The following is a 13,271-nucleotide window of genomic DNA, read 5'->3' as shown; positions in this document are numbered from 1 at the left end:
ATGAAGGAAAGCTGGAGTTCATTTTAAGCTTATTTTTTCTCTTGTATAGGGTAAAAATAAGAAGTATGTCGGGACATTTTTTTAGTTATATGCTAAACTTAACATTTAGAGAAATGTAATTGTTCTGAAAGTGAATAGAAAGACCGTGTTTTTGACAGCGATCCTTTGTTTGACAGGAAACAGTCAGATAAGTGATGGACGCACGAAAGCCAGTCAGGTGGCAGAGAAGGACAATAATAACAACACGGATGAGTATGAAAATTATGACGAGCTGGTGGCCAAGTCCCTGCTGAACCTTGGGAAGATAGCTGAGGATGCCGCTTACCAGGCCATGACCGAGTCTGAAATGAACAGCAACTCCTCCAACAGTGCTGGAGAAGATGAGGATGATGAGGAGGAAGAGAGGACGAAGGCAGCACGCAAAGGAGAGCTGAGTCTGGATGTGGACAGTGATGTGGTGCGGGAGACGGTGGACTCCCTCAAGCTGCTGGCACAGGGGCACGGCGCGGTGCTCTCGGACCCGGAAGGCCGAGCTTACCTGGACAGCACGGGGCTGGAGGGCGCCGGCGACGGGGTCCGTCAGGCGGGACGAGTTGTGGGCAACGGACGGGCGGACGAGAGCGAGGAGGAAGTGTGTCTCAGCAGCCTGGAGTGCTTGCGGAACCAGTGCTTTGACTTGGCACGCAAACTGAGCGAGACACAGCCGGCGCCACTGCACCCTCAACACCAAGCTGAGCCACTGCCTCATCTGCCCCACTCCGGTGGGCAGGAGCACACTTACTCAGATATGGTCAACCTGATGAAGCTGGAGGAACAGCTGAGCCCGGGCACCGGGGGCTTCTCCGACAGCGGCTCTCGGGAAGGCGGACCCAGCCGCTTCCACGGAAGAGAGGAGGATGCTGCCTCAGTCACGTCGGACCGCTCCGAGGAGACGTTCGACGTGACCAAGGGCAACCTGACACTGCTGGAGAAGGCCATCGCCTTGGAATCAGAGCGTGCCAAAGTGATGAGGGACAGGATGGCCTCTGAGGGCGTAACCCGACAGGGTGGCCTGCATGCGCACCACGAGCACAGCCCCAGGAGGAGCTGCGTGGCAGAAGAGCGCAAGGCCAGGCTCCAGCAGGAGGGCGTGAGACGGCCCTATTACCCTAAAGGTACAAGCATGTCTTCATATCACCGCTTTCATACACTTCTGTCGGGATGTAGCTCCGGTAGTTCATTATCTTTACGTAGATTACAGAGCTGGCCTTTCAAAAATCATATGTAAAAAATATCTTGCTCCAGCATTTTAGTTGTGTTTTTCAGTAGTTCTGGTATATATTAAGCATATAATGAATTGAATTTACTTTATAATGACAGATCTTTAAAAGGTTAGATATGTCGGCACAAACAAACTAAATACTCCAGGCCGTGACCTCGCAAAATATTCGGCATTAATATTTTTTAATGATTCTGATCTCAGGGTGTCATGGAGGATTGCCCTCGATTGTTCGTGTCTAACATCGTAATTTGCTTTGGACAAAGGCATTAGGAGGTGCGGTGGTGCGGTGGCACAGTGGGTTGAACCAGGTCCTGCTCTCCGCTGGGTCTGGGGTTCAAGTCCTGCTTGGGGTGCCTTGTGATGGACTGGCGTCCCATCCCGGGTGTGTCCCCTCCCACCTTATGCCCTCTGTTGCTGGGTTAGGCTCTGGCTCCCTGCAACCCCGTATGGGGCAAGTGGCTCAGACAGACGAAGGCATCAGCTAAATAAAGTTTAGTAATGTTTTGTTTGGTACATGGGGGCAGCCGTTAAGAGACACACCGCGGACTGTTACGCATGCTGTGCCATGCAGTGACCTCAGGATATACTTTCTGGGCCAGTTCCTCATATCTGCATCTCAGCCAATGTGTCAGAGGCCCTTCTTGGCAGGTGTGAGGTCTGACCATGCTCACAGCTTTGTGAGGACAGTGGAAACTTGGCCCTGGCATTTAGTCCACGTCTGTACTCAGCAGCCTATTTTTAAACCCAACCAGGACTTCAGAAATATAAGCTGCTCTGGCTGCAGTTGAACCGTGTGCATGGAAGTCTCTGGAAGTCATTTGGCATCTGATTGATATGGCTTAGTGTATGCCTGAGAAGGGATGTGAAGGTTGAGCCACCGTGTCCTAAACTCGGGGAAGAAAGCCTTCCGCAGTCGTGTTTACCGTGTTTACCTGGAAGGCATTCAGGGTATCCCACGTTTGAAGGATGATGAGTGAAATGAGAGTACAAGCTCATTTTTTTTTTCCATTAAACCTTGTGTGAATGTGTGAGCCGTTCCCTTCTGTGTTTCTGAGGCGCAGCTCTTCGTAGGTCGCCGGGCCTGCGTGATAACCCTCGCAAGGTGCGAGGCACAACGTTCTGCTGCATTGCGCGAGCCCCAGGCGTTAACCAGAGTTTAATCAACCTAATCAACAAAAACCTTCCGTGCGGGATCTTTCCCGAGCGGCTTTCGCACGCCGGCTCGGATCCACGAAATCCACGCGCGCGAACGGCAGCGCGCAAAACACCTGTACCGCACGGATGAGTAATCACCCTGCAGTCTGCCCGCTGCCCCATCTCCGGCAGGACTCGGATGCGCGCTGCCCTCACGTCCACGCTGGGACTTACGAGGAGAACGCATTTTTCAGAGGGAGCCACGGAGGGAGGTGTACCAGCCTAACCCCGAAAGCACTCCGGCACCCGCTTCTGGAAATGCGCGTGAGAAAAGGAACGGGCAAGACGGGCAAAAAGTAAGCCGTGAGGTGGAAATTGAACGGCATCTGAATGAGCGATAACAAACGACGGGGCCACTGCACATTAATTATCCCTGTGTTGGAGGGTAATGGAAGCCATTTGCCATGCCCGTCCACGAGCCGCAATCGATATCTATCGCTTTCTAATGGGCATTTCCACCCAACTGGCCTCCCCCTGCTGTGGTACAGCAGCAGCTCATGTGCTCTGTGTGTGTGTGTGTGTGTGTGTGTGTGTGTGTGTGCGTGTGCGCGCGCGCGCTTTCATATATGTGTTTATTTCTTCCATGCTTTATGTACATTCGTGGCAGGAAAACAGAGAATTCCACCTGCCTGCCCTAGAATTAGAGAAGCGGATATGATATGAATAAATGTGCAATGTCTGTTCTTTATTGCCAACATCTGTTGCCCGTTTCGAGGCCCTAACTCTATATCTCAACCCGTGTGTATCATCTGTAACAGTAAAACAGGAAAAAAAAAAAAAAGAAAAAAGGGGGATTAGATGCGAATTCCAACGTTTGGATGAACGACTGGAAGCCGCACACAATGAGTTTTGCTGCACGTTCAGGTCGAAATTCAGTGACAGTAAGTGAGATGAGATAATGATACGGTAGGTCTCCAAGAGAACAACACTGTCAGCATAGCTTTCAGTAGCCCCCTTCATCTCCCTTCCTGCATTCAGCCTCCCATCATTCAATCCCTTCCTGCTCGCACCCTGCTTGGCTCTCCGTATGCTCCAGCGCACCGGTCTCTCTTCCTCTCGCTCCATCCGGGAGTGTTTCCCCTCTGCCGAGGCACCGCGATTCACATTTAATTAGAGGCTCCTCTGTCACAGCAGCTCCGGGAGAGCCGGCCTTTCTGGACCCCCCGGAGACCAGGCGAACTGGTCGAGGGCCTCTCCGCAGTGGGGAGGAGGCGGAGGGTGAGGAGGAAGGCTGCCCGTCATGCATGAATTCTCATCAGCTGCCAGAGTCAGTGAAGAAAGAAGTGGACAGGTGGAGTCTGGGTTGGGGGTGCGCTGCTGTGCCCGATGGGAGCTGCGTCAAAGTCAAAGCAGGGCCAGCGAGGTGTGCACGTGCCTGTGTCTGTGTGTGTATCTGTGTGTGACTGTGTGCGTGTGTGTGTGTGTGTGTGTGTGGGAGTATGGACATAAGGGTCGGGGCTCAGTTCTGTTCTGTTCTATTGCCGGGGTATGTCAGGTATCAGGGTCACCTTGGAAAGCATTAGTATGTCCTTGTGTGTTAATGTTCGTGTTTTGCTGTGCAAACAAAAATACTGCCAGTTGTGTTGCCCGGTGCGTACTTTGGCTCATTGTCTACCAAATGGCCGGCCTCATCTCGGGTCTGTTTCGATACACCATCGAAGAGCTGCAGTGGTACATGATGTCAGTAATGACTGAGATCACAATATGCGCGATGATCGATTAGGTTTTCAAGAGGACTGCAAGGATACGCATTACGTCGCCGGACCTCCTAACCCAAACAGCTCACAGCGGCATGCCTACAATAGGTCGGTGAATGGAACACAGAACATCAAAGTTCCCTTCGATTTGACACGTGAGCAGTACAGTGAAAAGAATATTTCCTGTGTTCGGGTAGATTCAAAATTCAAGAAAATTTTTGGTTTGGTACTTTGTCTTAAGGGATGAGGGTGTGAAAATGGTATCCTACCGTCCGTCCCTCCATCCATCCATCCATCCATCCATCCATTATCATTAACCACTTGTCTGGTGCAGGGTCTCAGTGGTCCAAAGATTTTCCTGGAAACACTGGGTTTGTGGCAGGGTATACCCTATACAGGACCACAGTCTTTTGCAGTGCAATCACACACACACACACACACACACACAATTTACTCACATACGCTTGCACTAAGGACAGTTTTCTAACCAATTCACCTGAAAGGAAACAGGAGCCAACTGATGTGAACAACATGCAAACTTCACACAGGGAGAGACAAATTGTAACGCAGAGCCCGGAAGCTGAGATGCATCGGTGCTTCCCGCCGCACCATCGTGCCACCTCGTGTCCTGTTATTGGAGACGAAATTTTATAGCCGTTAAAACCTGCACTGCTTTATTCTTAAAGGCATTGGTTTCACATTCATAAGATCTGTCCATGGCGCCACTTTCAGAATGAATAAGAGTCACTCATAGTTACCTTCAGATGCTCTGGGCAATAAATGCCGATAAGTCCGATTCTCACAGACAGAGTTGCTTTGTGTTATCTCTTAGGCGGCACGCATTTTAATTAAATATGCCAGTGCATATCTGGGATGTCAGAATGGTTCATTCTGAGAAATTTGTTTTGATGAGGGAGCGGTTTAACCCGATTGGTCTGTGTAAAACTGGCTTTGTTATCTGCTTCGTAATTAGGGTCACCATAAGTACCGTATGAAAATGCATCATAGATACATTACTGGTACGGCAATATATTTAAGGTTCACTGGCAATAGCCCAAGATGTCTGCACTGATCAAATTACAGTAATTTTAGTGAAATATACTAATGTGCCTCATGCAGATAAGACGGTAGCTTCTGTTTTGTCATTGTCACAGAAATGGTTCCGCAGCCTCTTTGCCGAAAGGGCCCGGCAATAATGCGAGTGTCGTCCTGTGCCCAGAGTGCTCCCGGGGGGAGAAGAAGGAGAGCAAGTGCCCCACACCAGGATGTGATGGAACGGGCCACGTGACTGGGCTCTACCCCCACCACCGGAGTTTGTCAGGGTGCCCCCACAAGGACAGAGTGCCACCTGAAAGTAAGCCAAACCGAGATACACGGACCACGGCCGGGTGATGCGACATGCGTTTCCGTACTGTGTCCCCGATACTTTGCTTTGCCTGTGCTCGTCTCCGTGCTTCTTCCCAGGCTGTGCTCGTCGAAAGACGGAGTGGGGCTTGTTCGTGAATGCATGCGGGTCCCTCTCTCTCTCTCTCTCTCTCTCTCTCTCTCTCTCGCTCTCTCTCTGCATGTGGCTATCTAGCAGCATGACCATTGCCTCGACCGCTGTGCACCCACTCCTTCGCATGCCGTCTGGTGCATCTGTGACCTTCCTGCTGTTTCCTCACGTTGACCTCCACACACTGGCAGCCAGTAACACGAGAATTTTTTTGTTAAAATAATCCTCGCATATTAGCAATATTTTACAACTATGCAGTAAATGTTCCATGCAAATTTATGTTTCTTAGAGCAATGTGCATTTCTGTGCCCGCCCCTAGAGCACGATGTGGAATACCTCCAAAGGTTTAGGGGTCAACCTGCAATTCCAGCATACAGACCAGCTAAGAAGCTCCCAAATCACATCAAGAGGGTCTGCGGCTGAATCCTGCATTCACATGACAAATTGTATCATTTATCTCTTTACGTGGCTATATCTTGCCTGAACTTGAAGCTGCTGCCACTGAAGCAATGAAACAATGCCATTCACTTATAATACACTCATTTTTTTTCTCTCTGCTTGAATTAACACTAATTGGTATAGTATTGTATAGTGGAACAACCAAGGTGGCAATAAAAATTAGCTCGGAATGACTACATTGCAAAATATCCTTCCTTCACAAGCAAGCGTCAAAGCAATAATGCGATGCGTCTATTGTCGAGGCCTCGGCAGCATGTTTAACGTTCATCTTTTCATTAGTCCATGGTTGAATAAGAGCCACGAATCTGCTTGTACAAGACCTGTTGACATAAGTAATAAGGAGGGATGGAGGGCTACAAATCTCACAACTCAAACAGGGCACCCATTTGGCAGCTGATTGTTTCATGCCCGGTAGTTCAGAAATCCAATTTTGTGTTACCACGAGGTTTGTTCACATCATAGGGATGTCTGTGCAGCCTGTCAGGGTGCTCCGGAAGGATATGCTCTAATTGGCCGGCGGCACGCCGCTAGGCCAGTACTTTTGGCTCTCTGCGTCACACCGTGTTGTTATCCGGCCCTTATTTCTGGTTCGCACTCACTTCAGCTAACATGTACTCTGTTTGAAAGTCCTCAGTAGTTTTATCTAGTTATGTGTCCTACATTTGCATTTATTCATTTAGCGGACGCTTTCCTCCGACGAGATGTACCACTCAGGGTTAACAAAAGTGCGCTTCGTCGCGGATGTATAAATGGAGCTTTAGATGCGGACGAATGATTCTCAAAGCGCAGTCGGTTTGTCTGATAGCACGGTTTTTGTCGGGGCACGTTACACGAGTAGCTGCATGCAGAATTGATAGGATATACATAGGTGATTGTGATAAATGTGAAATGCAGGTTTATAGAGCAGTTTTGAGATGAGGAGAGAGGCGTTTATCTGTGGGTTTGCTTACAGTTAATAACACGACTGCTCTAAAACTAAATTTGTCTTTCCCGCATTCACCTTTAGACAGTTTTCCCCCTATTTTTCATTGCCTGTTGCTCCGCCATCTTCGCTGCTTATCCATTCTTCCGCTTTCATCCTCAGCGCTGATGGCCTCAGCAACGCTAACGAGAAGATAGCCCGATGCCGTCATCTGAGACACTTAAATGCCACAAAGCCGGCCACACTTTTGACGATTCATTAATTTCTCTGAGGCACGGATCAGCTTGCCGGGCTTCGCGTGTCTGTCTCTTCACCGAAGAGCCGTGAGGCTGAGTCAGGGAGTCAGGGAGTCTGGGAGTTTAGCAAAGGGTTTACCCACTGCTTGTCATGATGGGCCTCTTTAGTCAGCTCTGTTAATGGACTGGGGTCTTTTTTCAGAGGAAAACGATGTCTTCGCCCATGTGCCTCACTGCTTCTAGCCAGGACCATGGCCAAGACCATGGGGATTGCCGTTGCATGATTCTGGCCGGGATTCTCCACCTTCTTTAGGCCTAGCGCGAGCCAAATCGGAGAATCCCACTGGCCCAATTCCACCTTCACGTGGAGGATGGATTATGTTTAGGGTTTCCCCACAGTTCTGCATCAGGGTCGTGATCTCCGATTGTAGATGTTTCCATCACAATCTCTCTGTCATCTAAAGGAGACCTGTGCAGAACATTGTGCAGGGATTTTCTGCTTAGATTTTTTTCCTCTGCCACAAAGAACAATGTGATTCCTTATATTCAAGTGTAATACATTTTAGCATTATCACATTAAGTTGAAATTATGAAAGAAATGCTCATGTTTTGGGTAATAAACTCAAAGAGATTGCAATGAGCACACAATCAAGTCAAGAGATGATTATGGTATAGTTCTGTGAAAAAGAAATCATATATATTATATATACACACACACATATAATCACCTTTACTAAATATCACTACCAAACACAACCTGAATTAAAATGCATTACATTATAACTAATAATTTTAGACAGTCATTTTAGTAATTTAAGTAATTTTAAGCAATTTCATCTTGGTTAAATGTAACCCATGAAACTCTGCAAAGAGGTTTAATAAAAATAAATTATTCCCATGTGCTAATTAAAGAGAATTAACACTCTTAAATTGGGCTTCCAAGCGAGTTTTGATGGGGAGAAACACCAGGTCATCAGTTGTGATGGGTAGTGCTCTGTGAGCCCTGGGGACACAGTGGCAGAACTCCCTGACCTTGTTGCTGCTTTTTACTTTGTATCATCAGCCAAATAGGAGGAGGAGAGTGTTAAAGATATAATTTTTAGGAGTTTGGTTCACTGTCGGGAAGCTGATGTTCACATCTGAACTGGCACGGAGGATTATTCTGACTGGTTGTCAAACGTTGCGGGAACATGGATGTTTTGTATAGGCAGATGTTTGATCACAGGGATACGCATGTGATGCTCCCAGGGTAGCACAGTCAGGAATTGACATGTGAGTCTCACAGAATGCTGGAGGTGTGAGTCTGTATGGGGGGTATTTCTACCAAGCCCTTCTATCATGTTCCGGACAGCCCGCGCCCCTCATCAGGATGCGGAAAGCTTGGAGAAGGGGGCGGCTGAAATGTGTAGGCAACTGCAGTGAGCGACAAGAAATGTTGAAATCGCGAAAAGGAACAGCATGGATTCCAATGGAGTACCCAAGGGAGAGTCTGCAAGATGGAGCGAACAATGGCCACATATCATGGAACAGCCTTTTCCACACTTACATCCGCCCAGTATGATGGGACATCCATTCATCCATTACAGAGTAATGATGCCACGCATGCACACACACACACACACGCGCACACACACACACACGCAGTGCATCCCATTATCCCCTGCATTACTGGCTGCCCTCTGCACGCACCTAATTCCAGCCATGCCGATAACTATCCTGCTGCTCACAACTAATGGAAGCATAAACTGACCCGAGGGACCCCTAACCTTCCCTGTCTCTCACTTCTTCTATCTGTCAAGTTGTTGCAATGTATGAGAATGTTCTTAAGTGCCCTACCCCTGGCTGCACGGGACGTGGCCATGTCAATAGCAACAGGAACTCCCATCGCAGGTGAGTGCCCCTGGGCTGTTAGCATCCGAGCCTTTGTCTCTTCCACTGTCTTGGTTAATTTTGTATTGTCACTGTTAATATTTTATTTTCTTTGGCCTCATGTCATGTACGTTGGCTGTTTTTATTTACGCAAAAAGTATACAAAGCTAACATCTCAGCAGATGCTCCGTTTGAAAAGATGTGTTGGGGTCAGCCTCTATGGGGGCAGCCCTCAGTGGTATAAATAACACTCCATGCTGCTCCTGACCACATTTTAGTTGTTTTTATTGTCTGTCACTCATGAACTTTGTGTTGTAGTGTTTTTTTTAACTTCAAGCTCTTCTGAACTGTGTGTTTGAAATTTTTTGCTGTTATATTGTTTTTATTTAAAGTTCCATAATTCCCTACTATCTATTGATCAAAAAGTGAAATACCCCCACAATGGAATAGGTACACGTTCCAAGTCATTGTTTTCACTTGAAAGAAATGATGTTCAATATTACTTGTACAAAATTTTACGCATAAGTAAGTTTTCTAGAAAAATCTCTAGGACAGGTATATTTTTTTGAGTGAGGCAATGACATAATCGACAGGAGTCTCAGAGCGATTGCTTAGATAAGGTGTGATCCCAGACAAAGTCAAGGCCCTAACTAAGGTCCTCTATGTGCCTGAAACACTTGCCATGGCATGGCCTGAGGCAAGGAGAGTTGAGGTACTGCGCACTTCTCAGGTCAAGGGAAGCCTCTTCCAAGCTGACAACCGCAAGCCCGGTCACTTACTTTATGCTGGCTTGGCTGCCATCTTTATGTCTCTAGATAAGAGCCTCTCCAGCATGAATAAAAGATTAAATGTCTTGAGGAAGGTGGAGGGAGGTGAGGTGAAGGTCCAAATGATGGTCTTTTCAGTGCTGATGGTGGTTTCTTAAGGTGTGGCCAGAATGCAGACAAGTCAGCAAAATTACTTGAATTAAAAAAAAAAATTAAGAAAAAGAAAAAAAATGATAAAGTTCTATAAGCAAAATATTGTAAGTAAAACAACAAGACAAGGAACAGAGTTCTCAGTGTTAATATGAGTGTAAATGTTTAAGATGGTGCTCAATTAAATTTCCCTTTTAATTTTAGTAATGTGTGCATACCCATCTCTCTATCAGAAGCAAGCAGAGGCTGCGTTAAAACAATTATTTGAATTTAAATTTGGACACCGGCTCAGTATTTCTCATTCAGTGTCACATTTATCCAACCGTGTTGAGATCCAGGTTGAAGCATCCTGTGGGTCGGCCCAAAAATACTTAAACTGAGACGTCATCGAGCCGCTCCGTTTAAAACGAAGCAGAGCCAGTAGCGGAACGCAAAAACGAAGAAGGAAAAGCAGCAGCTGAAAACCCATTGTTGTCAGGACTCTCTCAAAAAGGGAGGAAAAGTAAAATTTGGCCAAACTTTCTCAAAGCCATGGTGTGCTCCTGGTTAATTTATTTAGAGGCTTAGAATATTTATTCACAGCAATTTACAGAGCTCAGAGTTTTAGTCCCTATAGAAGCGATTAAGGTTAAAGACTATTGCTGCAGGCCATAACTGCTCCATCTGGGATGTGAACCTGCAACATTCAACGTTATGGTTACAGGCAGCAGCTGTCTGACACCGGGCTTGGTGCCACCAGTGCTGCCGCAGCAGTCGGGGACTGCTATGTGGGTCTGCAGATTCGGGAAAGTCTGCTTCCCTGTAGATCTCGGAGTTTTCACAAATTGCGGCGCCCGATTTTACCCTGTGTGGATACACAAAGCCACACACGCAACGTTGTATGTCTACTGTGGCTGCGATACGGACACACACACACAGAGTATATATACCTTATCCTTTGGGACTCTCACACACATATATAACGTTTGCACTATTGCAGAATGGAAGACAAATTAAATTGCAAAAAATAAGCTTTTCCTGCTTTGGTTGCCATGGAAACGTGCTGACAGAAATCCCTCTGTCAGCTTGTCACATGCCACGGGATCCTTCAGCTCTTTCAAATCTGTGTGCAGTCCAGACCAGTGGTATCCATTTTTCATGTGATTCATGTGTGAAAGGAGCCTGGAGACAACTCTTCAGCGTGTCTGTGCGCGTGTGAAAGAGAGTGAGAGAAAAGGAGAGCATAATGGAAGGACGCATGGAAGAAGAGGGATGTGAGTGGAAGAGCCTGATGTTCAACGTGGCCTTGAACTGTCCCAACGCAGCCTCCCCCCCCCAGCAGAGTCACTGGGCCGTTCTGTCTCTGAGATGATGCAGCTCACCCCAGGGGGGTTCTCCAGAGTCGCCCAGGCAGAAACGCCCCAGCTTACATGAGCAAAGCCTTGCCAGTGTAATTAAAACTGGGTATAAATAAAACCATCATTCAAAACAAATAACCTCCCCAAAGAATACTGACTTTGCCATTCATTTGTGGTAACGCTCTTTGCCTTGAAACCACCTTTACCTAGTGAGCGCTTACGCGTGTATCTCTTCAGATAGGCAGTCGTGTCCCTCACATGCATACGCTCGCACTATCGACAACGCACATCACATGTAAATGAGTCGAGGTGCTGCTGTGAGTTTAATGGTGCGTGGGTGCAGCTCCGAGAGCGCGCGTGTTTGTGTGTGACCGTGTCTGTCGGTTCCTCCGCGTGAACCCGCTGAGCCACGGTGATGCTCTCGCAGCCTCTCGGGATGCCCCATCGCTGCTGCAGAGAAGATGGCCAAGGTCCAGGAGAAACACCAGTCCTGTGACGGGAGCAAGTCCAGCCAGGCCTCGGACCGGGTGCTCAGGTACTGTCGCTCTCTCCCCGCACGGATTCTTCCATCGGTAAAACTGTATTGTTCAGTACGGTTTCTTTGGAAGAGTTACTATTATACTGAGAATGTTTATGTATGAATACACTGTGCTTTCTGTAAGAAGCAGCCTACAAGTTGTTTTGTCTTTGTGCATTTTAAATGAAATTCTACTCGTTTGAAATAATAAAATTTTAAAAACTGCTACAGTACAGCCGCAGCGCTCTTTTGGTTAAAAATTCTAGCTAATTTACGCGTCGCTATTAAATTGCATACCAACTCTGGGTCTGGGTCGGACCGCTTTCACGGTCGTATACGACCCGCACCCCTTGTGGCCGGTTATTTTCCAGGCCTATGTGCTTTGTGAAACAGCTGGAGATCCCACAGTATGGATACAAAAATAACGTCCCCACCAGCACACCTCGTTCCAACCTGGCCAAGGAGCTGGAGAAGTACTCCAAGACCAGCTTCGACTACAACAGCGGCTATGACAACCACCACCACGTCTATGGGAAGCGAGCCATCGCTCCCAAAGTCCAGGGACGGGATTCTTCCCCAAAGGGATATGATGGTGAGAATGAAGATTGCACTTGATATTGGCCTCAGAAGCGATGACCATAATGTTCATTTTTCTGGAGATACGACTTCTAAGTCTGAATCCGAGGACCCGTTCTTTGGTTTGCGGCTTTAGTATCGGAGAACATTATCTAGGGTTTTCTATTGACTTTGGTGCTGCTGCTACAGAATCCATCAATATGTCTCATCACCGGCTTTGTGGCCGTGCGAACCAAGTGGGTGATGCGAAGAAGAGAAGGCCAACTTATGAATGCAATCGCAATGCCCATTTACGACAGCATGTATAGTCATAGCAGGACGAGAGCATACGGCAAGGGAAGGTGCAGTCGTGAGGAGCTGAATGCATCGCGGCACATGCATCATTGTTCCTTTCTGCATCTGAAAGGCCCGGTAGAGGCTGCATGAGTTGGATGGAACAGCGTAGGCGTGAGCTCGTGCCCTGGGTGCTCTCTGTATCCCTGTGGGGATTGCTATGTGGCACACAGGATAACGAAAAGCACTCCCCCCCCTCCCTAACACTGACGGAGCCTGTGCTCACTGGAAATGCCATTAATGTAGGCTTTAAATCCCTAGCGAACAGTATGTGGTCCAGAAGCTCGCACTGTGGAGCTGAGATTCGTTGTCACATGCTTCCTCTATCTCTCCCTCTTTTTCTCTCGCCCTCACTTTCTCATCACACTGATGACGGAGCGGCACACATGCCTCAATGAGAGGATCTTGCGGGTGCCTCTTTGTTTTTGTCTAACTATGTGTCTGCTGTCGTACCTCAG

General features: G+C 47.8%; 1 protein-coding gene across 2 annotated transcripts in view; it reads left to right on the top strand.

The window, feature by feature from the left end:
- myt1la (myelin transcription factor 1-like, a) overlaps positions 1-13,271 on the top strand; it is a 61,289-nt gene that overhangs the window by 32,919 nt on the left and 15,099 nt on the right. For both annotated transcript variants that reach the window (XM_018743584.2, XM_018743581.2), the window contains exons 7-11: positions 177-1,154; positions 5,372-5,506; positions 9,064-9,154; positions 11,815-11,922; positions 12,276-12,496. In XM_018743584.2, coding sequence (XP_018599100.2) covers positions 177-1,154; positions 5,372-5,506; positions 9,064-9,154; positions 11,815-11,922; positions 12,276-12,496 — 1,533 coding nt within the window. The remainder of the gene's footprint in view (positions 1-176; positions 1,155-5,371; positions 5,507-9,063; positions 9,155-11,814; positions 11,923-12,275; positions 12,497-13,271) is intronic.

The sequence above is a fragment of the Scleropages formosus genome, chromosome 1 (genome assembly GCF_900964775.1).
Source record: "Scleropages formosus chromosome 1, fSclFor1.1, whole genome shotgun sequence".
Taxonomy (NCBI): Eukaryota; Metazoa; Chordata; class Actinopteri; order Osteoglossiformes; family Osteoglossidae; genus Scleropages; species Scleropages formosus.
The sequence above is the reverse complement of the archived record's forward strand: the minus strand, read 5'-3'. Positions and strand labels throughout refer to the sequence as shown.